This window comes from Balaenoptera ricei, chromosome 8 (genome assembly GCF_028023285.1).
Source record: "Balaenoptera ricei isolate mBalRic1 chromosome 8, mBalRic1.hap2, whole genome shotgun sequence".
Taxonomy (NCBI): domain Eukaryota; kingdom Metazoa; phylum Chordata; class Mammalia; order Artiodactyla; family Balaenopteridae; genus Balaenoptera; species Balaenoptera ricei.
Window position 1 is genome coordinate 109,375,166 of NC_082646.1, and position 26,238 is coordinate 109,401,403.

Sequence of the window (26,238 nt, forward strand, 5' to 3'; positions counted from 1 at the left end):
ATCTATAGATTCAGCACGATTCCCAGCAGTGCTCTTCCCTTCCCTTCCCTTCCCTTCCCGGTGCAGAAATGTTGGTGCCTGGCATTTGAGGATGTGAGGTCATGGTGGGGTGCCACGTAGAGGTGCCACTGGTGACATGGGCTGGGGGAGGTTGGTGGGGGGGAGGCCAGCAGAGCCTATGGGAGTGGTTGGGAGTTGGTGATACTGAGCAGGTAAGTAAATATATTGACCATCACAAAAGCCACGTTTCCACTTTGGAGAGCGTACTGACAAACGTAGAAAGAGGGGAGACTAGAAAGTACCCCGAGGAAAGGTTTAACATTGCAAGGACAGCCATGAAGTCATGGATTTTTACCACGTGTACACACACACACACACACACACACAAATAGAGAAATATTATGGGTGTATGTGTAGGAATGTACGTATATACATATACAGTGGGTTTTCGTTATTCACAGTAATTCTGGTGTATAAAGCCACCGCAAACACTGAATGAGTGAATTCTGAACCACTGGTCATGGGGGAGATACAGGCTTGGGTTCCCCCCCCAGAGCTTCTGGTCACATTTTCATCTGCCGATCGACATGCAACCTTGTTAGACCTGTGTTTCTGTTTAAAGACACCTGATGTAATAGGTATTGCTGGTTCATTCACACTGGCCCATGACCAGTGATGCTGTAAGCTCATCTAACGCCCATTTCCTCTGTGCGTACACCACACTGCAGCTACCCCGCACACCAACAGCCCCTCAGCCCTGTGCCTGGGGCCGTTTTCAACAGTGAAATCACCCACAGAAAGCACAGAAATGCCAACAATGTGGCACTAACGACTGGAGAGGACGCTCGTTTACAGTGTGAGCTGAGGCAGGAGGGCAGAGCTCGCCTGTGCCACCTTGGCTGGGAGCTGGTGCATCAGGCGACTCTGTTTTTCCGCCCCTCTGTGCATGTGTGTGTCCAGGAATGATCGGAAAGCTCCTGGGCATCGATGGGGTTATAAATAAATCTGAGCCAGTGGGCGACCCTTCAGGCTGGCATCGGTGAATAAGGAGGAGAGACTGTGTGTATGTTTCCCAGCTCCGTCTGCCGAGAAGGTCCAGAAGCAGCGAGCACACCCAGCACCCAGGTCTTGGCTTCTAAGGATCACTCTCCACTCAAAGGAACCAGAGCTCCTCGAGGAAGGGCCGATTCTCCGGCGGGGGCAGGGAGAGATACACGTGAGCCTGGAGCGTGTCACTGTCCCAGAAAGAAAGTAAGGAAATCCTCAAGCGATGGTGGGGACGTGTCAAGGGGACCCAAGAGCCAACGTAAAGGGACTCTCACTGTCCAAACGTAGGAAACATTTGAACATCAAAGTAAATGGGAAGATTAGATCTTAACCCATTTCACGAAATAGGTATAGATGAGTCTACACTGGCTTCAGTTAATGAATAAATAGCACATAGTAGACATGCTTTAATGACCAGCCAACATGTAAAATAACAAATCCTGAATGAAGGCTGTAGCTGTAGTTCTGAGTCATTCTTTTTAGTAGCTTATAATATTCTACAGTATTACTAGACCATCAGTTTTTATTCATGTTATTATTTTGAATAGTGTTAAAATACACATAACTTAAAATTTACCCTCTTAGCCATTTTAAAGTGTCCAGTTCGGTAGCATGAAGTACATTCATGTGTTGTACAACCATCACCCCCATCCACCTCCCACCATAACTGAATAAACTAGTAAACCCAGGCTTTCACCACCACAGACAACAGTGTCATGAACATCATCATCTCTCTGTCCTGCCAGCTAAACTCTGACATTTTTGCTTTTTTCATATTGTAAACACTTTAAAAGCAATGCCATGAAAAATCCCAACGCGGATTTTATGGAACTTGGGGAGCTGGTTGTAAAATGTGTAAAGGGATGTAGTGGACCCGGGACTTTCTGAAGGACACGAATTAGGAGGGACTGTCTCTTCCGGCAGTCGGGGCTGGTTGGAAAGCCTCCTGCTCAGCACGTGGTGTGGTGCAGGGCTGGGCAAGTACAGAACAGAGGGCACGTGGAAGCAGACGCAGGCACAGCTGGAGGAGGAGCTCCTGCCCCTGGGGATGCAGGTATGAGCAAGTGGGAAGGAGGGGTGGCGAGTGCCCAGTTTGAGAAGCCCAAGCTAGAAGCCACCCAGAGCCGTTAGGCGTCAGGAAAGTAATTGTGGGTAGAACTCATTGCCTTGAGCACATAGCTGCATCTCGGGGTCGGACCTCCGTATGCTAGGCATTCGCTAAGTCTTGTTCATGTCTGCCTCCTCCAGGGAGGCCGCCCAGCTTCACCAGACAGCTTGTTCTCCTCCAGGCACCTCCCTGTCCATGTCACTCACCTGCCTTCTCTTCCTGCTTAGGTGGTTAACTGCATGTGCGCACGTGTGTATAATGTGTGTCCTGCCCAACTGCGCTGTAGGCTCCCTGAGTGTACCCCACGTTGTCTTCCATTTCTTGGCCTTCCCCGTGGTGCTGGTGTGGGACGAAGGACCATTCCTGACCCGTAAATCCATAGTTTGCCTCCAGCCTCCAGCCTGCTCCAGTGAGCAATGTAACGCTTGGTGAATATCAATAAGGCATGTACTAAAAACGTTGCTTATTTTGGTGTAGTAGCAGAGGATTGGGTTACAGTGAGCTGGGTTGTGTTTAGTGTAACCATGTGAACAGTGTAAAATACAGGCTATTGGAATGGAAGCCCAGACATCTGCTATGAATTCTATATATAAATACTGGCTATGCTTACATGAGTTAAAATGGGATTGTTGGCATTGGATCTTCAGACTCCTGATTCCACTGTGGTAGGGACTGCACGTTAATCACGGGTCCTGGTACCCAGGCCAGGAGGGGAAAGAGTGGCCTTTTTCTGACACTGACGGGCCGAGGATGCTGGGAACGGCAGACCTACCCTAGAAATAGGTGGGAGTGGTCTACTCCCCGTCCCCTGGCAGGGAAACACGGAGAACCCGCAGAACTCTGTGGGTGTTCTGAGGGCCAGGCCAAGAAGGGGCTGCGTGAATCCAAGGTCACAGAAAGGGTCATCCATGCCTGAGCTAGCCGATTGGGAAGCCAGGACGAAGGAAGAAGGTCACGGGGGGAATTCAGTGGGCTTGGGGTGCAATGGTGCCTTTAGAAATTATCTATTGAGGTGAAATTTACGCAATGTAAAATTAACCATTTTAAAGTGAATAATCCATTGGCCTTTAGTGCATTCACAATGTTGGGTAGCCGCCACGATCTAGTTCCAGAACATTCCATTGCCCCCATAGGAAACCCTGTCCCCATTAAGCGGTTTTGCCTCATTCCCCGCCCCCCCCCCCCCCCCCCCCCCGGCACCAGCCCCTGGCCACTACTAATCTGTGTGTCTGTCTTTGTGGATTTGCCTACTTGGGACATTTCGTGTGACTGGAATCCTATGCTGTGTGGCCTTTTGTGTCTGTCTGCTTCTGGAGCGTCATGTTTTCAAGGCTCATCCGCGTTGTAGCCCGTGTCAGTCCTTCACTGCTCTTTATGGCTGAATGATATTTCATTGTATGGATAGAGCACATTTTGTTTATCCATTTGTCCGTGGATGGACATTTGGGCTACCTCTGCCTTTGGGCGATTGTGAATCGTGCTGCTGTGTGACCATGCATGTACAAGTATTTATTTGAGTCCTCTTAGTTCTCTTGGGTACACACCTGCGAGTGGAATTGCTGGGTCACGTGGTAGCTCGATGGGTAACTTTTTAAAATTAATTAATTATTTTTGGCTGCGTTGGGTCTTTGTTGCTGCGCGCGGGCTTTCTTCTAGTTGCGGCGAGCAGGGCCTACTTTTCGTTGCGGTGCGCGGGCTTCTCACTGCAGTGGCTTCTCCCGTTGCGGAGCGCGGGCTCCAGGCGCGCGGGCTCAGTCGTTGTGGCTCGCGGGCTCAGTAGTTGTGGCTCACGGGCTCTAGAGCGCAGGCTCAGTAGTTGTGGCGCACGGGCTTAGCTGCTCCGCGGCGTGTGGGCTCTTCCCAGACCAGGGCTTGAACCCGTGTCCCCTGCATTGGCAGGCGGATTCTCAACCACTGCGCCACCAGGGAAGCCCCTCGACAGGTAACTTTTTGAGGACCTGCTGGGTGCTCTTCACTGCAGCGCCACAGCAGCCAGCGGTGCCTTTTAAGTAATTACCATTTCCTGCTGGATGGATGAGGAAACAGGCTCAGAGCAGAGATAAAAAGTCTGGCCCCAAATCTCGCAGCTGGAGGCCAGGCTGGGGTTTGAACGAGAGTCTGAGCTGATGTGCTTTCCTTTGTAGCAGGACCGGCCCGGGACTGGATGAAAGAAACATTTAATGAGCTACACGTACCAGCGCTGCCCCGGCTGGTGTTTACTGAGTGCCTAAAATGTGCTGCTACCGGGCTGAGGCTTTGTATGAATTGTTCTGTTGAAGCCTCACAGTCTCTGAGGTGGGGTTGCGGTGAGGACCCCTGTCTCACAGGACGCTGAGCTCAGGGAGGCCCAGATCTGAGCCGTGCCCCTGAGCTGGCTCCAGGCTGCTCGCTCGGGGGGCCGACCCGGTCTGTGTACCCTTGCGATACGTGGTCCTGAAAAAAAAAGAAACTTGCACAGAGAATGTCATAGGAACATAAATGGAACCTGGGGTTAAAACACTTAAAGATATTTATCCAGAGACTCAACAAAGTCATCTTTCATTATGCAGTCCTTTTTTCAATCTTTGTCCCCACCTAGCACCTTCTCATACCTGCAATTCTAGTACAAATCGGGGTTTATAGTTACGTTGTGTGTGTGTGTTGACTTAACATTTCTTACACATTTTCTGGTGTCACTGCAGTCATTTTCTTACTACTTTAATGGGCACAACTTTCTACTGAGAGAACAGCCTAGGCACCCCGATGTTGGAGATTTTTTATTTGTTTATTTTTCTTATTATAAGGAAGGCTGCAGCAAATATTGTGTCTAGGACCTTTTCCTTCCTTCAGGTGTTCCTTGGGATAAGGTCCTGTGAGGCCGATCCCTAGGGAGAGGGTTTAAATGTTTTATGGTCCTTAATACCAGATACCGTGGTATTTCCTAGAAGGGCTGTTCCTGCATCTGTGGCGGCCAGGTGACCCCACGTGAGTCCTGGGGTGCAGTGGTGGCTGGGCTGCCGGCCCAGCTCTCAGCCTCTCTGCCCTGCACTCCTCTCCCTCCTCACACTGCTTGTTTCTTCTCCTCACTGCCCCAAAAGCTTGGGCCACTGGTCAAGAGATCATCCCTGGAGTGACCTGGGGCAGGTCAAAGCACCCTTCCAAGAGCTGCAGTCTCCTCACCTGGGAGATATGCACCTGAGCCCCCTGACCTACAGGGTCTTGGGCCCGTGGGCATGTCACCTTGGGAAGGAGCACACAGGACCAGTGTCTGCCACCTCCTGCATGCTTCGCCCCAGGACCTTTGCACTGGTCATCCCCTCTGCCAGGATGCCCTCCCTCCGGCCCTCTCTCGCCCCCTTCAAGTCTTTGCCCAGGTGTCGCTTTCTCAGCGAGGCCACCCTGACCATCTTATGTGAAACGGCAGACCCCACTCCCAAATCCTTTACCCTGCTCTGTTTTGCAAACCGCAGCATTGATGTTGCGAGGCATAACTGACATCGCCATACCCATCATGTGGGTCGCTTGTTGTCTTTTCCCCCCACGTAATACAGGACACGAGGGTGGGTTCTTGGTTTGGTTGCGTGTCCCAGCCAGGCTGGCATGTGCTACACGACACCCCGCTGCCTGCCCACTGGCCGGCTCTGTCGTGGACTCAGCCCAGTGCATCACTCCTCAGGACAGCCTGTCCCGACGCCAGCCCCTCACCTGGCTACTCTAATCCTGCCCACCTCCCCAGCCTCTCTCCTCCCGTGGGGCAGGAGGGGCCCCAGGAGGCCACATCTCCCAGATGAGCCAGGGTACCCGTGGCCCCTGGTAGGCTTGGGGCCGCATCAGCCGGGGCTCCCCAAGCCCTAGGAGGGGCAGTGGGCGGGTAGGTGCCAGCTGGTGGGGGCAGCCCCCCACAAGAGGCCCCCATCGCCATGAGTCCCCAGGGTGACGGGAGAGTGAAGTGGGTGCCTCTTCAAACTTAGGAGATGAGTGTGTGGTGGTTTCTAAATGTCTTCGAAGCAGGAGTGGCTTCTCCTGGAGAGAGCCTGCCCGCCCTGGCCCTCCTAGGAGTCTCAGTTTGGGAAAAGCGCAGGAAATTGAAATCCACCCCCCATCACCTGTGGCCTTTGAAGGGTGCACCTGAACTGCCCAGAGTGTAAACTGTGGGGAAAATGTGGTCTTTCCAGTTTGGGGAGAAAGAACGGAGCAGAATTAGGATTTTTTGTGCCGGGGGCAGTTGTGCCGGGGGCAGCTTCCAGGGCTCCCTGCCTCTGGATTCTCCCGCAGCCCAGGCTCCCTGGTCTCTTCTGGGACTTTGGCTGCGGGGAAGAGTTAACTTACTGGGTGTCTGGCCAACAGCTGGGACTGGCGACTCGCCCCGTGGGTACCTCCCTCCAAAGCGCTTCCCTTGGGGGCTGGAACGCCTCTGATTGGAGACTCCTGTCTGTGGGGCCGTCCACCTCTTGACGCTGATGCCGGGTGAGTTTCGTCCCTCACCTGTGGCCACCAACTTCCACTGGAATACCTGTGGCAGCGGGGAGCTTGCCTTCTCCTGAGATGGTCCCTTGCACTGTCGCCCAGAGGTGCTAGTTTAGAGAAGAGAGAGAAGTCAGCGTCCTCCCTGCTGGCCTTCGCAAGGGGTTCTCAGGCGGGAGCTGGGTCCACCCTGGTGGAGGACCGTCACGGGGCCTTGGTGTGCGCACCTGTGTGTGTCTGTTTCTGGGGAGAGGGTCAGCTTATCAGAGGGCTCTGTGACCTCCGAGGTTAGGAACCACCCGGGCCGGTCCTGCCTTTGCCGGATGAGAGGGGAGGAATCTCAGGAGGCCAGGCACGGTGAACCTCGCAGGCGGGGTGGGATTACTGGTCGTCTGCGCTCCAGTGGCCGGCGGGGCCCTGGTGACGATGAATGGGCAGGTGCTCTGGGGGCACCCGTCGCCCTGCGTGTGCTGTGGGGTGTCTGTTTGCAGCAGCTTTGCTGCCTCGGTCCACAGGCTTCCAGATCCCACACGACTCTTCCTGCGAAGGCCCTCTGCCTCTGGTCTGTACGATTCTTCCTCCTCTGAAGGTCTGGACCCTCCCTGATCCTGGGTATCATCCCCTTGCCCACTGTCCTCCGACGGGCCGGCCTCTGACCCTCAGATGGCACCCGACTGCCGGCAGTGCCTCCCGTGGTGTGTGTCACTGCCACTCTGCTCTCTGGAACCTCTGGCTGGCAGTGGGGACCCAGACCCTTCTGGGCACCCCACCCTTTCCCTTCTCACCTCTCACAGGGCAGAGGTGACTCACTGTCTTGAAGTTAGGGTGCTAGGGGCTGGGTGGGGAGGATGAAATGTATTTATAGAGCAGCTGCTGTGTGCTGGCCCTGGGCAGGGCAGGGCATTCTTAGACGGGCAGACAAGCCGTCCTGGAGTGCAGGGTCCACTGGGACCCTCAGCATATTGTAGCAGCTGGGAAAACAGGGAAACTTCCATTTTTAATTAAAAAAAACCTTTTTACTGAAGTGCATATACGCAGAAAAGTGATGCCTTTTTACAAAGTAAATACACCTGTGCAACCAACACACGATGCATGTTCCAGAGTGTGGCACCTCTGGTGTGCTGTTGAACTTTGTTCCTCTCGAAGCCTTATCTTACCCTTATGTAAAATGGGTGAACTGTCATGTCACCCACGGCCCAGGCCTGCGTGCCGAGAGCCCAGGGGGCTCAGAGAGGAGCCTGCCCAGCCCTGTGTGCTGTGTGTGACCTGCAGAGAGCCATCAGCCTGTGCGGATGCGCACTCTTTATTATCTGTGTGTACCTGCTTGGGGCAGGGAGGGGTGAGATTAGGGACAGGTGTTCTTTGGTGGCCATCTCCTCCTTGCAAGGCATTCAGGATGCCCAGCTCAGATGTAGTTGTTACATCCCGGTGTTCGATTTTTGCCGTGTCCCTTCTGCCACAAAGAACTGTAGACGTGACATCATGATGGTGATGGTGGGAGTGGTGGAGCCCCGGAGACCGTCCTGACCTCGAACCCTCCGCGTGTCCTCCTGCCCTGCAGAGGAGGGGCCTGGGTGGGACACACGGTTTCATGATTTCAGTAACTGCAGTGCTGTCTGCTGCGTTGAAAGAGCGTCTGAATGGGTGGCTGGACCCGCCCAGGTGCCTTCCCGGCAGTGGCTGGGGATGGAAGGAAGGAGCCGGGAGCCTCGGCCGCGGGCCGGGCAAGGTCCGGGCACCTAGCCCCCCGTCCTGGGCTGTGCAGCCCGCGGCTCAGCCTGTGGTCCTCACGGTTTGCTTCTGCCCCCACAGCCTCGCCGCTCCTCCTCTTTGCCAACCGCCGGGACGTACGGCTGGTGGACGCCGGCGGAGTCAAGTTGGAGTCCACCATTGTGGTCAGCGGCCTGGAGGATGCGGCCGCGGTGGATTTCCAGTTCTCCAAGGGAGCCGTGTACTGGACGGATGTGAGCGAGGAGGCCATCAAGCAGACCTACCTGAACCAGACCGGGGCTGCCGTGCAGAATGTGGTCATCTCCGGCCTGGTGTCGCCCGACGGCCTGGCCTGCGACTGGGTCGGCAAGAAGCTGTACTGGACGGACTCGGAGACCAATCGCATCGAGGTGGCCAATCTCAATGGGACGTCCCGGAAGGTCCTCTTCTGGCAGGACCTGGACCAGCCGCGGGCCATCGCCTTGGACCCCGCTCACGGGTAAACCCAGTACCTCTCCTCTCCCTGGTGCGGGTGGGTGGGGTCGTGATTTCCCTCTGGAACTTACTTGAGCCCACGTACCTTTTTTAGAGAAAACGCAGCAGTCTTAAAATGAGTTCGCTTTCAGAATTTGTTGTTGTTGCGAACGATTTCCCCTTGAAACCCTGTAGTGTGGGTTTTTTTTAAAACTCGCTGCCTCTGAGGCAACTGATGTGCTTGGCCGTGGATTCGAATCATTAAACGTCTCAGATGTGTGTGTGACGGTGTCCGAGGAGGTGCGAGCGTTCTGACAGGTAGAACTCACACCTTTCGCTTCCTTTATGACTGCATCAGCTGAAAACGGGTGGAAAAGTGAAACGCCTTGTCCAGGAGTGGAACTTGCTGCGGATGGTTTCTCTGGTGTCTTCTGGAAGCCCTCTGCTTCCCCCTGCCTCCCAGTCTGGCTGAGCTCACGTGACCTACGAAGGCTCAGGGCCCAGCCATGAGTTCCAGGTGGGGTTTTGTGAGTGGCGGTAAAGCTAAGAACATGTGCAGAGTTGAAGGCTGGGATGGAGAGACTGTGGGGAGATGACTGAGCTGCACGGCCAGGCCAGGCTCATTGCAGACTTTCATGAGCGGTAGCTGTTCGTTCACTCATCCCTCGGCCCTCTATTCCCTCTTCCTGCCAGCTGGGAAGGACACACTCTTAGCCAGGCTGCATCAAGCCAGGCGCCTGCCTCCTGGCCGTGCTCGACCCACTGCTGTGTCTGCCCACTTCTCTGCTGTTCATGTGTCAGAAACGGCTGTTGCGCATCTGGAACAGAAACACCATAGGACTCTGGGTTCTGGTCCTGATGCCCCTGACTTGCTGTTGCCCCTGGCAGTGCCCTTCCTTGCCCTGGAGGGGTGGTGACACTGGCCGCTCTGCCTGCAGCCCAGCATGGAGGGGCCTCTCAGCCCGCCCTGGGGTGGGTGGAATGAGGTTTGGGAGGCGGAGGCCTGTCTTGCCAGTGCTGGTGTGTGGGTAGCTCGGGGAGCACCCTGGGTGAGGGGGTGCTTTGGTGGCCAAGTAAACCTCCTTACGGGGGGCTTCTCGGCGTGTTGACTGAGAAAGTGCACTAGACTGGCTTTTGATGTCGGAATAGCTGGTGCCTTCTGGAGCTGCTGGTTTAAAAGCTGAGTGTTTGTGTGTGTGTGCGCTCCATTGGGAGGTGCTTGATACTTGGTTGGGAAGTGCTCAGTTGGGAGGTGCTTGGTGCTTGATGCTCGGTTGGGAAGTGCTCAGTTGGGAGGTGCTTGGTACTTAGTTGGGAGGTGCTCAGTTGGGAGGTGCTTGGTGCTTGGTTGGGAGGTGCTCAGTTGGGAGTGCTTGGCGCTTGATGCTCGGTTGGGAGGTGCTTGATGCTCGGGTGGGAAGTGCTCAGTTGGGAGGTGCTTGGTACTTAGTTGGGAAGTGCTCAGTTGGGAGGTGCTTGGTGCTTGATGCTCGGTTGGGAAGTGCTCAGTTGGGAGGTGCTTGGTATTTGGTTGGGAAGTGCTCAGTTGGGAGGTGCTTGGTGCTTGATGCTTGGTTGGGAGGTGCTCAGTTGGGAGTGCTTGGTGCTTGATGCTCGGTTGGGAAGTGCTCAGTTGGGAGGTGCTTGGTATTTGGTTGGGAAGTGCTCAGTTGGGAGATGCTTAGTACTTAGTTGGGGAGTGCTCAGTTGGGAGGTGGTTGGTACTTGGTTGGGAGGTGCTCAGTGGGGAGGTGCTTGATGCTTGGTTGGGAGCAGTCGTCTTCATGCTCACACCCAGGCTGGCTTTGCCTGTAGCATCCCTAGGAGTTGGTCCGTCTCTGGCTCTGTCTTTTTTTATTAAATGTTTGAAATCTTTTCTGATCTTGCCTCTGAGTTCTTCCCCCGGATCCTGCTGGGATCACACCCCGGCCCCTGAGGCGGAGTTGACTTTGGTGTTGATGCCCTGGGCAGGATATCTGAGGCCCCAGCCTCTCCCCCACATCTCCCGCCCCCCCAGTGATGTGTCTGATGCGTGGTGGAGCGAAGTGGTGGTGCTAAGTGTCCCACTCACCAGATCGAATGACGGTGAGAACGCTGGACTCTGGTCCCAGCTTCGTCTGTGGTGTGGTCGAGGTTAGCAGTGTCCGCTCCGTCCCCTTAGACACCGTTGCCCAGGAGGCGAGGACTCCAGGCCAGTGCATAGGGACCGTGGGCAGCACCCCACTCTGCCAAATACTGGCCTGGCGGTGGTCCTTGCCATGAGTTTGAGCTGAGTCCTGGGGGCAGGACTGCTGTCCTGAGAGCGGGGATAGCGGGCTTCATACTCCGTCCTGGCCACAGACTCGCGTCTGCAGGGGGCAGCGCTGCCTCCTCCCGGCCCTGTTGGAACCTCTGTGGTCTCCGTGTGTCCTCTTGTGATGCAGCCTTTCTGCCTCACAGCTAGGGTCCCTCCTCAGATGAGGGGATACTGCCCCGGATGCGTCATCAGGAAGGAAGGTTCTCAGTCCGAACGTCCATCTCAGGGTGCACGTGACCAAGAGCCCCGTAGCCAGGAGGGCCCGCAGAGCCCAGGGCCTGGACTTGGTCAGGTTCAGCAGCACGGGTGGCAAAGGGCAGGTGTCCCGGCGAGGCTGGGGAGGCACCTCCCCTCCCAGCACCAGGTGCCCACGTGGGCGGCAGAGCGGGCTCCAGGGAGGCCTCTCTGGCCCTGAGGACCCGGGGACGGGAAGACATCGGCCCAGCGCTGGGGGGTGGCCCAGGCCTGACCCAGCCCACGAGGGGCTGCAGTGGCTCCTGAAACCCAACCCCCTCTTTAAAACGCAAAATGGCCCTTCCCTAAAATAACACACAACCACAACCGCAGCCAGCCTCTGCCCTCTGGGCCGAGACCAGGCTGCAGGGCTTTGCTTCAGGAGTTGATTTTCCTCCGTGGAGCTTGGCTGGGCCTGTTGCAGCGTTGAAGGCTCTGCACGAGCACATCCACGCCAGCTGGGCTCTGGGAACGGGGTGGCTCGCAAATTCCCCATTTAAGGAAACCAGCCGGGCCTCTGTTATGAAACCCGGGGGAAAGAATTTGAATTATGCTCCTCGCGGAGGTCCTGAGCCTGCACATTTTCCGGCCTTTCCCGTTGGCCACCGAGGAGCATTCAGGGAGCATGTGAGTGGATGGCTCTGAGATTGATTCTCCTGATACCTTCTGGGCAGCCGGCGGGAGGGCTGGGCTCTTTCCAGGCTGCTGGGGGTGGGAAAAGCACAGGGAGAGAAAGGTGCCTGCACCAGGCCGGCGGGAGCCTTTGCTGAGCTGGCCGACGGCACCTGCGAGCCTCGGGTGCCCGGAGAAGTTCACCACCACCCCATGCTGGGGGGTGGGTCAGACAGCGGCCAGGCTCTGACCTCAACCGGAGAACCGTGTTGTGCTCCCAGAGCTTGTGACCTGGGGCAGCGCAGCCTTCCGGAGCCTCGGTTTTCTCACCTGTCCAATGGGAATAGTCCCTGCGTCACTTCTTCATTGGAGAGCAGAGTGGAAAGCTTGTTCGAGAGGTGTTCCGAGTTCTCTGTCCCCATGGGGGCTGGAGAGCAGGGGAGCTTGGTGACAATGGCGGGGTGTGGTTGGCCCCTCGCCGCACGTGAAGGCCCCAGGAGCTCATTCTCATCATCTGTCATAACCCATCTAGCAGGTGGCAACAGTGCCAGCTCCGAAATGACACCCCTCTGGGAAGGCCGCATGGCCCCATGAATGGGGGTGGCCCTCGGAGCTCCCATCTCGGGGGAGTGGCAGCTTGTGTGCGTGTCATTTGCTGTCTCCTGCTGGACAGAGACCCCCACCAAAGGGCAAGGCTGGGCCTGTTCTCCCCACGTCCCTGATGACTTTGCTGGTCCCTGGTGGACGGCAGCTCAGGCTTTGCTGAAAGGGCTGAGGTTTTACCTCTGAAGATGTGGAGGCTGAGAGCGGGAGTGGGGAGGGAGTGCGGGGAGGGGACTTGATCGGTAATAGAAGCAGCTCTAAGGGAAACAAGCCTATGGGCCCAAGGAACTAGGGCATCTGAGAAGTGACCTTTTCTCACTCCCACTATGTCCCACGGCCCCGCCTCTCCCCGTCTGGGCTTGTGCTCTCTTTCCCAGCAGGCCCTCCCACGATGGCACAGGTGGCTCCCAGGAGCCCCCTGCCCTCCCCTTCCAGGCCGACTCCCATCTGCCTGTCTCTAAAGCAGCCACTAAGGCTGAGGGTAATGGGGTTTGCTGATGGCTCAGGACTGATCTGTGCCCACCCCAGGAGGGGGTGTGGGAGCAGACACACCACCTGGAGAGTTCAGGGACCTCGCGTGGAGGGGGGGTTCCTCAAAGGGAAATCCAGGCACTGTCCCCCTTCTCTGCGGAGAGACACTGGTGGACAAAGTAAAGTGACACAGGTCTGCCACCCCTTGTGCCCCGTGGCTTGTCCACAGCCGACTGGGCCAGAAACCCAAGGGACTCCTGTCCTCCAGGCTGGTGTGGTTCCCTCTGCTTTCCACTGAAGAGCCATGCTGAGAGGGCGCCCCGCCTGGACATCTGGGCGCTGGTGGGGTTTGAACCCATCAGCCCAGATGCCTGCATATTATCTCTGCTCATGGGAAGGGACATCGAATAAGGACGCTTCTAAGGAGGCGGTGGTTTCTGGCTGGAAACCCTCAGAACATGGTTAAGCAGAGCCGAATCACCCACAACCCACCCAGGAATAACTGGTGTGTTTCAGTGTATACCTCACCTACGCACTGTTGTTTTTAACAGACTTCATTTTTTTTAAAAATTATTATTTATTTATTTATATATATATATTTTTTGGCTGTGTTGGGTCTTCGTTTCCGTGCGAGGGCTCTCTCCAGTTGCGACAAGCGGGGGCCACTCTTCATCGCGGTGCGCGGGCCTGTCACCATCGTGGCCTCTCTCGTTGCGGAGCACAGGCTCCAGACGCGCAGGCTCAGCAGTTGTGGCTCACGGGCCTAGTTGCTCCGCGGCATGTGGGATCCTCCCAGACCAGGGCTCGAACCCGTGTCCCCTGCATCGGCAGGCAGATTCTCAACCACTGCGCCACCAGGGAAGCCCAGACTTCATTTTTTTAAAGCAGTTTTAGGCTCACAGAAAAGTTGAAGGCAAGGTACAGAGAGTTCCTGTATACCCATGTACATTTAATGTCTTTTGACAAAGATTTCATGTCACGTATCCATGGTTGTATTATCCTACAGAATCGTTTTGCTGCCCTACAGATCCTCTGTGCTCCATCCGATGTGCTCCGTTCATCCCTCCCCAGTCCCTGGCAGCCCCTGATCTTTTTCTGTCTCCATAGTTTTACCTTCAACAGTGTCGTACGCGGGAACCATAGAATGTGTAGCCTTTTCACATTGGCTTCTTTCACTTAGTAACATGCATTTAATGTTCCTCTGTGTCTTTTCATGGCTTAATAGCTCATTTCTTCTTAGCACTGAATAATATTCCGTTTTACATATTTTAATTGCCTTTTAGAAGTTCATTTACAGCGTTTTCATAGTAGCAAAAAATCAGAAGCAAAGCAAACGTTCAATGTGGAATCACTTAAATAACTTACCATACTATATAGCCATTAAAAGAACAAGGAAGATTTCGATTAGTAAGAAGAGGACACCTAGAATATGTTGCTAAATGAGAACAAGTGGAAACAAGTATATTTGATTATCCAACTTTGATTAAAAATTAATATATTACAGGGAATTCCCTGGTGGTCCAGTGGTTAGGATTCTGTGCTTTCACTGCCGAGGGCCTGGGTTCAGTCCTTGGTTGGGGAACTAATAAGATCCTGCAAACAATGTGGCCAAAAAAAAAAAAAAATTAATATATTCCTGAGGGGCTTCCTTGGTGGTGCAGTGGTTGAGAATCTGCCTGCCAATGCGGGGGACACGGGTTCGAGCCCTGGTCTGGGAAGATCCCACATGCCGCAGAGCGACTAGGCCCGTGAGCCACAATTGCTGAGCCTGCGCGTCTGGAGCCTGTGCTCCGCAACAAGAGAGGCCGCAATAGCGAGAGGCCCGCGCACCACGATGAAGAGTGGCTCCCACTTGCTGCAACTAGAGAAAGCCCTCGCACAGAAACGAAGACCCAACACAGCCATAAAGAAAAAATAAATAAATAAATAAATAAAATTAAAATAATATATATATATATTACTGACTGCTTAGAAAGCAAATCGGAAGTAATAATACCCTTGGCCCTAAACATTAGGTGAGATTTCAGGGCAAATTCACTGTCCCTGTTTCATATGCTTGCGTTCATATAGACAGAAAACAAAAACAAAACAAAAGCGAGCTTTTCTCATCGTGCTTCTGTCCTCCTTGTTAGGTACATGTACTGGACAGACTGGGGAGAGATACCCCGGATCGAACGGGCAGGGATGGATGGCAGCACCCGGAAGGTCATCGTGGACTCGGACATTTACTGGCCCAACGGGCTGACCATCGACCTGGAGGAGCAGAAGCTGTATTGGGCGGACGCCAAGCTCAGCTTTATCCACCGCGCCAACCTGGACGGCTCCTTCCGGTAAGTTCCGCCCGGCTTGGGCCCCCACCTTCCCCACGGGTCCCTGGCCAGTCCCAGCTGGGCGTTGGCTGATCCTTCTCAACTCAGGCCAGTGGTCTCACACCTGAAACCCTGGGGGCCTGAGGCCTGCAGGCCTTTTCAGAGCTGAGATCCGTAACAGTGTACACACCATGTCTGATATCCCACCCAAGCAGGGTCTGGGGCGGCATCTGCATCTATTTTATAGCAAAATGTAGAATGCTCATTCTAAGTGGGATCGAAAAGACTATAAAGAGCCCTACATCCAAAGCAGTTTCATGGCTCCTCAGGGTGTGAACATTGAATTAATGTAGGATCCAGCAATTCCGCTCCTAGGTTTATGCCCCCAAAGAATTGAAAATTGGTATCGAAATAAATACTTGTATGCGAATATCCGTCGCAGGAGCATCCACAATAGCTAAAAGGTAGAAACAACTGAAATGTCCACCAACAGATGTATGACGGATGGATAAGCAAGATGTGGCATATCTGTACATATCTGAGCTGTATGGTGCTCAGCCATAACAAGGAATGAAGCACAGGTGATGCCACACCATGGATGGGCCTTGAAAACATGCTGCTAAGTGAAAGAAGCTGGACACCAAAGGCCACATATCGTGTGACTTCATTGATGTGAAAAGTCCAGAATAGGCGAATCCTTAGGGACAGAGGGCAGACTGCTGTTTCCAGGGGCTGCGGGGGGAGGGGAGATGAGGAGTACCTGCTTGGTATGTTCAGGGTTTTCCTGTGGGGATGGAAATGTTTGGGAAATAGCTGGTGGTGATGGTTGCACATTGTGAATGTGCTACGCAGCCCTGAATTATTCACTTTGAAATGGTTAATTTGGTGATACGTGAATTTCACCTCAAGACATTTTTTGTATGTTTGGTTTTTTTTTTTTTTTTTTAATTTATTTATTTAATTAATTTATTTTTGGCTGCGTTGGGTCTTCGTTGCTGCGCACGGGCTTTCTCTAGTTGCAGCGAGCGGGAGCTGCTCTTCGTTGCGGTGCGCGGGCTTCTCATTGCGGTGACTTCTTTTGTTGCAGAGCACGGGCTCTAGGCGCGTGGGCTTCAGTAGTTGTGACAGGCGGGCTCAGCAGTTGTGGCTCGTGGGCTCTAGAGCGCAGGCTCAGTAGTTGTGGCGCACGGGCTTAGTTGCTCCACGGCATGTGGGATCTTCCCGGATCAGGGCTCGAACCCATGTCCCCTGCATTGGCAGGCGGATGCTTAACCACTGCACCACCAGGGAGGTCCTGTTTTTGGTTTTTGATTACGATATAATTGGCGTATAACATTGTATTCATTTTAGGTGTATGACGTGATTTGTTGTGATTTGTTATATGTGTATATTGCAAAATCATGACCACAATAAGTTTAGTTAACATCCATCACTATACATAGTTACATTTTTTTCTCCTTGTGATGAGAACTTTTAAGATCCACTCTCTTGGCAACTTTTAAATATACAATACAATATTGTTAACTATAGTCACCATGCTGTATGTTACATCCCCAGGACTTACTTATCTTATAACTGGAAATTGGCACCTTTTGATCCCCTGTACCCATTTTGCCCACCCCCCTCCCCTGGAACCAGGGGTTCTCTGTATCTCTGAGTTCTGTTCTCTGTTCTCTGTATCTGTGAGTCTGGGTTTTAATATTTTTTTTATTGAGTTATAATTAACATACAATATTATATTAGTTTCAAGTGTGAAACATAGTGATTCAATTATGAAGTGGTCACAGTGAGAACAGTTAACCATCCATCACCAAGCAAAGTTATTATAGTATTATTGGCTATATTCCCTAGGTGTACATTACATACATCCCCATGACTTTTTTTTTTTTTTAAGATTTGAGTTTTTTAAAAAATTTATTTATTTTTGGCTGCGTTGGGTCTTTGTTGCTGTGTGCAGGCTCTCTCTAGTTGCGGTGAGCGGGGGCTACTCTTCATTGCGGTGCACGGGCTTCTCATTGTGGTGGCTTCTCTTGTTGCAGAGCATGGGCTCTAGGCATGCAGGCTTCAGTAGTTGTGGCACATGGGCTCAGTAGTTGTGGCTCGTGGGCTCTAGAGTGCAGGCTCAGTAGTTGTGGCGCATGGGCTTAATTGCTCCATGGCATATGGGGTCTTCCCAGACCAGGGCTCGAACCCGTGTCCCCTGCATTGGCCGGTGGATTCTTAACCACTGAGCCACCAGGGAAGTCCTCCATGACTTATTTATCTTGTAGCTGGAAGTTTGTACCTCTGATCTCCTTCATCTGTTTCATCTGTTCCCCTACCCGCCCCCTCTGGCAAACACCTGTTGGTTCTCTGTATCTATGAATCTGTTTCTCTTTTGTTTTTTAGATTTCATATATAAGTGAAATCATACGGTATTTGTTTCTCTCTGTCTGACCTTTTTCACTTAGCATAATACTCTCCAGGTCCATTCATGTTGCCACAAATGACAAGGTTTCATTCTTTGTTATGGCTGAGTAGTATTCCATTGTGTGTGTGTGTACATATATATATATATATACACACACGTGCGCGCACACACACCGTCTTTTCTTTATCCATTCAGTTCATCTCTTGACAGACACGTAGGTTACTTCCATACCTTGGCCATTGTAAATAATGCTGCAGTGAACACAGGGGTACATATATCTTTTCAAATTTGTGTTTTCATTTTCTTTGGGAAAATACCCAGATGTGGGATTTCTGTATCATATGGTAGTTCTATTTTTAGTTTTTTAAGGAACCTCCATACTGTTCTTCATAGTGCCCGCACCAATTTACATTCCCACAAACAGTGCACGAGGGTTCCCTTTTCTCCACATCGCTGCCAACATTTATCGTTTCTTGTCTTTTTGGTAATAGCTGTTCTGTTCTTCCTCTTCTATTTTTTGGAATAATTTGAGAAGGATAGGTATTAACTCTTCTTTAAATGTTTGTTAGAATTCACCTATGAAGCCATATGGACCTGGACTTCTGTTTTGGGGAAGTTTTTTGATTACTGATTCAATTTCATTACTAATTCTCGGTCTAGTCAGGTTTTCTGGTTCTTCACGATTCAGTCTTGGAAGATTGTATGGTTCTAGGAATTTATCCATTTCGTGTAGGTTGTCTAATTTGTTGGTATATAGTTGTTCGTAGTATTCTCTTATGATCCTTTTTAGTCAATGAATCTTTTTAAAAACTGACATCAAGAAAACAGGAAAGAGGCAATGTCAGGTCAGGTTGGGAAAGAGCACGAGTGTATGATTTTTGGTTGTTCAGTGATACCTTTTGAGTGTGACTCCCTCCTCAGTGCTGTACCGGGGACTGAGGACATGGTGGTGACCACCCATCCACAGCGTCCACCTCAGGAAGCCTATAGTGGGGCGCGGGTCATTAAACCAGATAATCGCACACTACCAGCTGTGTGAATTACGATTCTATTACCGTCGTCCGTAATCTCATTAAAAACAAGTTCTCCTTTGCTGGGTGTTATAAATACACAGATGAGAATAGCTTTTTTTTTAACGCTGATACAAGTTTAATTTGCTTTGATAATATAAATTATTGGCATCGTAGGAATGAGCAAATATCAATACCTTTGTTCCGATTTGTGTTATGTTGTTAAAGCATCAGGGCAGCACAGGTGTGCTTCTCATCATCTTGTTGTCACCAGGTGTGGCTTCCTCCCTGCCACTCTTCTTCCTTCTTTCTTCTCTGTGGGGCACTTTGGCAACAGCCCCCCTTCTGGAAACGGGTTAGACAGGGAGCAGCTAGGTGTGCAGGGCCCCCCCACGTCACTGTCAGGGGTGGCGGGAGGCTGGCTGGGTCTGGAAGGTGCCCTGCGCACCCCGGCAGAGGGTTCCTGGGATGCCCTGGCCTGGTCTCACGCTGCTCCATCACTGCTCCTGTTGTCCTGTGTGATGTCGATGGGTCAGCAGTGACAATGGAAGGCTTTCAAAATGGGGAGCACGATGGGGACCCCCTGATGGCTCCTTCACCCGCCTCCCCCACCCCGCAGGCAGAAGGTCGTGGAGGGCAGTCTGACGCACCCTTTTGCCCTGACGCTCTCTGGAGACACTCTGTACTGGACAGACTGGCAGACCCGCTCCATCCACGCCTGTAACAAGAGGACTGGAGACAAGAGGAAGGAGATCCTTAGCGCTCTCTACTCGCCCATGGATATCCAAGTGCTCAGCCCAGAGCGGCAGCCTTACTGTAAGTCGGGGCCAGGCTGGGAGAGGCCCCTCTGCAGAGCTGGTGTCGGGGTTGCTTCAGGCAGGGCCCTGCCCCAGCGGTCCTCGGGGGTGGCAAAGGGATTCCCAAGGAAGGTTGCCCTGTTTTCAAGGCCCCGTGGAAGTTACGTGTTTATTCATGAAAAATCTGCTCCAAGTCAAAGTTCTCAGCCTGGGGTCCCCATGGGGTCGTGGCAGAGGTCCCTGATGGTGAAAAGCTCCTGTGACAGGCAGCCAGCAAGCAGGGCCAGGGCCTTGGGCTCACCCGCTCCCACGAGGACCACCACCTGTTCTTACGGGGACCACCACTGGTTCCCATGGGGACCACGGAGAGGGGCGGATTCTGGCCACGGTGCTGCTGAAGGTTCCAACTTTGTACTTAAGAGTGGGCTCCCAGGGGTGGGGCTGTCTGGAGTGGTTTTCTGGGGAGAACATCGTGGTCCTTACACGCAGGTGGGTTTCATGCTTTACATTTCATGGGTACCACCCTCTACCCTGTCCTGGGCAGAGTGAGACGCCAGGAGTATTTGTCAGTTCATCTGCACGTTGGTTGTGCAAGGGCTTGGGAGAATGAAAAGCATTGTCATCAGCTACCAGAGGCTCGGCCCAGTGACCAGGTGTGGCCACCAAGCTTCTGTGCCGAGCCCGTGGGGTCCAGGCATGTCCCAGAGATAAGACAGGCCTCTGCTGCAGGACCCCCCCGACCCAGGGCCTCACCTTACCGCGCAGGCAGGTCCTGGGGTCCTGCCGGGGAGGGCTGGGGTCAGCCTCCGCAGAGGAGGTGGCCTTCGAGGGACCCTGAAGAAGAAGATGGGGTTTCTTGTGGTAGGAGGTCGGGAAGAGGGGGCAGGGCGGGGAGGACACCCACACCGGGAGTGGCGGGCGTGGGTGTCTAGGGCCCGTTCCGGAACCTTCTCCCACCTGCCCTGTTTGCCCAGACCACACGCGGTGCGAGGAGAACAACGGCGGCTGCTCGCACCTATGCCTGCTGTCCCCGAGGGAGCCCTTCTACGCGTGCGCCTGCCCCACTGGTGTGCAGCTTCAGGACGATGGCCAGACGTGCAAGGCAGGTGAGCCGGGGAGCAGCTGGTGGGAGGGGCAGCCACCAGCCTGGGTGCCCCACGATCTGCCTTCCCTGGGGAGGGTCTCATGCAGCCCGGGCTCTGAACGTTGGCAGCCCAGCAGCCGGGATTCAGGTCAGATCTGGGCTCTGCTGCCCGATGCACGAACGACCCTCGGAGCTCAGGTTCCCGTCTGTAAGATGAGGTCGTGCCAGATGGGCAGAGACCCCAGGTAACAAGCGCACTGCCGGCATGCGCGATTGCACCCTAAAAGCTGGCTGTCTTTAGCTATTAAACCAAAACTGTGTTTATCGTAACAAGAGCGATGGTGTCAGAGAGTGTGAGACAGGAGATTCCCGGCAGACACACCCTCCTCTCCTCCCGCCCCTTCCCAGTGCTCCCACCGCTGGAGTACCTCGGGCCCTCCTGGGAGCTCATGTCTTTGCTTTTCTGCTTTTTCATAAGCGTTGATATGGAATTTATAATTCATTTTTTAAAAAAAATACTTATTTTTGGCTTTGTTGGGTGTTAGTTGCAGCATGTGGGATCTTTGTTGTGGCATGTGGGATCTTCTGTTGTGGCGCGCGGGCTTCTCTTTAGTTGAGACCTGCGGGCTCCAGAGCACATGGGCTCTGTTGTCGCAATGCGTGGACTTAGTTGCCCTGCAGCATGTGGGATCTTAGTTCCCTGACCAGGGATCGAACCTACGTCCCCTGCGCTGGAAGGCGGATTCTTAACCACTGGACCACCAGGGAAGTCCCTGTAATTCATTTTTATCCTTGCATCCCATTCACATGGAATCTTTGTGCTGTAATAACCCTACCCCCTACCCCCATACCCCGGCATGCCGTGGAAACTTAGGTTGTGAACACATCCTTAATGGGAGTTTTCTTTGGATGCACCAAGTTCAGTTGATCTCCTGCCCCCCACACAAGTGATTTTCTTTGCTATAGGTATTTTTCCACCTCTTTATTCTCCCCTTTGGTTTTCGGGCACTTGCTGCTTCAAAGACTCGTGGTATTTTTAAAGAAAAAAAGTGCCTTCTCCGTGGCACTGCCTGGGGGCCTTTACTGCCAGGTGTGGGGTTCAGGATGTGCTCTCCCAGAAATGATATGCATCCAGGATACAGCCTGTCCCTGGGGACATCCAGGGCCCAGCACAGCCCAGCGAGGGTTGGGGGGGCTGGCTACCTGAGATGGACGGCCAGAGAAGGTCCTTCCCAGGAGGCACCATTTAAGCTGAGGCTTAGAGGATTAGGAGGGAGAAGGAACAGTGAGAAGGAAGAACCTGTGGGCTGCTCTGAGGCAGGAACCAGTTGGTATCAGGACTGACCTCACAGGTGTTTGATCTGTGCAGTCACACGGGGCCTCGAGTTCAGAAGGGCCCCGTGCTTGGTTTCGTGCTCCGTTGTTGACTTGAAATGCTTAATAAGTTTTGAACAAGGGGCTCTGCATTTTCATTTTGCAGTGGTTCTTGCATATTATGGTGCCAGTTCTGCTTTGTGTATTGGAGAAACTAAGGGAAATCTGGAGACAGTCTAAATATTTCCATGTATCTAACTCTGCTGTTTTGTCCACGTGTGTCTATACATTTCACTTGACATTACTGCAGGAGCATTTGCAATTGACAAGAGGTGTGTATGCTTCAAAAACCTGCGTTTTAGTGCCTGAAGAATGTTTTATCAAGCGGGCATACCTTTGAACCATCTTTCCCTTGTTGGACATTTCTGTTCTATTTTTTTGCAATTTCCGAGTCCTGCTGCCATGAGAGTGCTGGCTTGGGGCCTGGCCCTGGAGCTAGAAGGATCTGGATCTGGTGTCTGTTGCTGCCACCGATGGGTGCCGTCTGCCCGAGCCCTGTGTTGGATCGGTTGGTGATGTCTTCTCTGGGAGAGGGAGGGGGACGCAGGCATTGTTGCCACCTCTGCCCACTGCGGGTGTCCGGAGCCAGGCTGCGCGTGGACATGTGGGGAAGGAGCAGGGACGGACACAACCCCTCACCAAGGTGGATCCTGCAGGAGTGCCTGCCCCGACGGGGGACCTTGTGCAGCCGCTTCTGTTAAGGGGCCCAGGAGTGGGGTGTGGGCAAAAATGAGGTATGAACCCTCTTAGAAGCCCAGAGTCATGGTCCAGTGAAGTTGCACAGCTGGAGAAGCCTGGAGTTCCAGAAGCGACTTGCCCAGGCTACCCTGGGGTACAGAGAGCTCTTGGTCATCTGGCGTGGACGGTGCCTGGTGCCTCCCTTCCTTGTCTGTGAGATGAGGGTGGGTGTCACGGACCACCCCCTGCCAGGGAAGCTGTGGAGGACCCAGTGCATTAACAGGAGTTGAAAGTGCCTACAAGGTGCCCTGTGAGTAGTGGGTACACAGTATACGGCAGCCATGCCCACCATTCACACCACTGGCAGCTCATCAGGCCCAAGGGGCTAGGTTTGCCTCTGTTGTCCAGGGGTCCTGCCGCTCCCTGGGGGAGGCCCCATTTCTTTCCCAACCAGAAGAAGCCGAGGCTGTAGGCTCCTTTCGGGGTCCCAGCATCCCAGTAGCTGGAGCCTCTGAGCTCTGGGCACCACTGCCCGGGGTTGAGCCCTTTGAGAGGATTTTGTTCCCTCTGCAGGCATTAACTGCAGGGCGAGGAGGCCTGGGGTAGAGGGCTTCCTAGAGGAGGGGCCGGAAGCTCTGCAGTGGGTGCTGATACCGACACCTACGGGGCGGCGGGGTGGGGGGGAACTGGGGGATTAGCAGCAAAGCCTGTCCTTCCTGTCGGAAGCTGGTTCCCAGCCTCCTTCAGGAGGACGGCCAGCCTGCAGATTCCCCGGGATTCAGCTGCTGGGGCCACTTTCCCTGGTCTTACCAGAACTGTTTTCGCACCCCGCGAGCTGTGAAGGACACTTTTACAAATAACCCAGTTGGAGAATGCCAAGCGCGCGGAAGAAAAACGTTTTTGTTGTCATTCCGAGGGGCCCCTGCTTGGATGGGGGTCTGCACAGAGGCAGGCGGGGCCTGTCTTTACACTGAGCCTGCCTCCTCCTGCTTTTGCTCCAGATGCCCTGTCTAGGGTGTCAGGTCAGAAGGAGGGAAGAGCTCACAGAGGGACAAAAGCCATGGGACAGGAGTCTTGCTTTGCATGAGAATGTGACTGCTGGGGTCCTGGTTTTTATAAGACTGGTTCCCACCCCACTTGCTTCCCACTAATGCACTGGTTAGTTCCGGGGGTCAATGGCGGCTTCTGTACCTTCTGCCCTGGACCTGTTTGAAGTTGAAGGGGTCCGGGGCAGCTGGGGTGGGAAAGGGTAAACAATTTTCTAAATGTTTTCGTTGAAGTCGAGAAGAAACCCAGAAGCTTCTCAGAGCATTTCAAGGGTTTGCCCCTAAGATGGTTTTCTGGAAATTCGAGGTGGTTCTCAAACATCTCTCCATATTCTTCAACTGGGCATGAGTGAGAAAGGGCTTCTGTCCCCGAGGGCCTTTCTGTCTGTTTGGGCGACAGAGCGAGTCAGAGACGGTTCTGTGAGTGAGGACCTAATGGGGCCTCGGGCCTCAGATGTCACAAAAAATGACGGCTCCATGGCAAACTGGGGGCTTTAGGACACGGATCTCTCACCCTCCAGTTTCTATTCCTTGCCACAAAATATCATGTTAAAGACAATGTTTGATTAGAAGGCCCAGTCCTATCACCTGAGCACGGTAGCTGCTTTCCTTTTCTCAGGTGGCCTTCCGAGCTGCCAGCATCCGTTGGCGATGTAGTTTTGCATCCTGGTGGACATAAATTACATGTGGAATGTGGGTTTTGAGTGCTGACGACGTGCAGGGTATCAGATGTGAACGCTGCCTGGAGACAGTAGCTGGTAACACGAGGGTAATAGGAAGAAAACGAGACACTAAGTCCTATTGAATGTCACCAGCCGAGCTCTGAGAACCTGGTGCAGGCACCTCGCCGGCCGGAAGGGAACAGTGCCCATGGAGGGCCGCCAGGGTCTTCTGAGGCCCGGCGTGTCCGGTGGGAGGATGGAATTCCGGGGCTGGCCGAGGAGGCCCTGGGATCACTTGGGGATCTCTTCTTGGCTTTGGAATTGGTGAGGTCCAGTGTGCTGGGGGGGTGAAGAGCCGAGGCCACACGGTGAAGGCTCAGGAACTGGCCCTGGGCTAGAGGAAAGGCCTTCGGGAAAGACAGAAATGGACAAAGCCTGCACAGGTGTGACTTCCATCCAGAATGGGATGTGTCGGAGGCAACATTCACCAGGTATAACATGGCTTTGGTCTGCAGTTGAGAGCCTGCCAAAGACTTTTGGGGTGGCGAGGAAATTCCATCTCAGGCAAACCCAGAATTTAGAGTGATTTTCAATCATGTGATGGCTTTCTATGTCCAGTCTTCCTTTTATGATACCTTAACTCACGTCCCGGCTGTGTGATCTTGGGAAATTGACTCAGCCCGTCTGTGCTTCTGTCTCCTCAGATGTAAAAAGGGATGATCGTAGTACCCGATTCATGGGGTTGTTGAGAGGAAGGCCTGGATGCCCAACCAATATGAGCTGTGCTTGAATTTGAACTTGAACTAGGAGCCAGGCAGGCAAGATGGCAGGAGAGCAGTTCTTCCCTGGACATTTGGAACCAGAAGTGGACGTGGAGGCCAGCTGGTGCCGAGAGGAGCTGGGAGGAGGCGTGGGGTTTGGAGAGCCTTCCTCACACAGCCGGTGGGGACGCCAGGCATGTGGCTCTCCTTTCTGTGGGATGCAGGCCGGCGTTGGGCTGGAGGGATTCTGGGCTGGGGGGCAGGGGCCTGGCTGTGTTGGAATTGCTCGGCCCCTTATGTCACATCCAGGTTCCCCGGCCCCAGCAAATCAGAGTCTCCACGACAAGGGATAGGGCGTGGGAGATGGAGAGCTGCCTCTGCACTGGACACAAGCCCCAGGCAGCTGCTGGGCAGTGGGTCGGGAGACACCCGCACAGCCGGAAACATCTCAAGATTTGAAGCCAGGGCGTAACTTGCAGATTCCTGGGGCTCTCATCCCAGGCGTCTGACCTTTTATGCTTCGTGGAGCTGAATATGAAGAAGTTTTTGTGACATGTGTGAATCCCATCTTTTCCTGATTTTGAGCAAATGAGAGCCAGCCCTGTGCAGGGGTCATGGCCTTCCCCAAGGAAGGAACTGAGATGGGGTGATGCTCGGACCCCAGCGAATGGGGGCCTGCGACATCCCAGGGACGTGTAGGGTCCCCCGAGAAGCAGAGGATGCAGTGGGGGTGGAATCGCTCGCTGCTGGGCGCCGGCAGAGCGCGGAGTCCGTCAGCCCTCCGAGCTGCAGTTTCCTTGCCTGTGACGTGGGGAGATCAGAGGACCTCCCCCTGCTCGGGGCGGGACACTCAGGATGGGAGACTCGGGACTCCCTGCCTTTGACCTGGGGGACGTCTCATGTCCCACGGCCCTGCGGGTTGGGTGACACCCACTGGCTCTGGGGTGCCGTGTCTCAGGTCCCCAGGGAGGGTCCTGTAGGTTCTGAGACTGGGAAGGATGTCACAGCAAGTGGCCCTTCCTCGGCTCTGGCTCTGCTGGGGGCTGGGTGAGACCTGGGGGGGCCGAGTGACTCTTGTCCCCCAGGCGAGCGGGCCAGGAGCCCGTCCT

The 26,238-nt window shown here is 53.8% G+C and overlaps 1 protein-coding gene across 2 annotated transcripts in view; it reads left to right on the forward strand.

Moving 5' to 3' along the window:
• The window catches only part of LRP5 (LDL receptor related protein 5), a 110,093-nt gene that overhangs the window by 20,650 nt on the left and 63,205 nt on the right, over positions 1 to 26,238 (forward strand). For both annotated transcript variants that reach the window (XM_059932210.1, XM_059932211.1), the window contains exons 2-5: positions 8,411 to 8,807; positions 15,131 to 15,328; positions 19,347 to 19,543; positions 20,499 to 20,630. In XM_059932210.1, the coding sequence (XP_059788193.1) occupies positions 8,411 to 8,807; positions 15,131 to 15,328; positions 19,347 to 19,543; positions 20,499 to 20,630 (924 nt within the window). The remainder of the gene's footprint in view (positions 1 to 8,410; positions 8,808 to 15,130; positions 15,329 to 19,346; positions 19,544 to 20,498; positions 20,631 to 26,238) is intronic.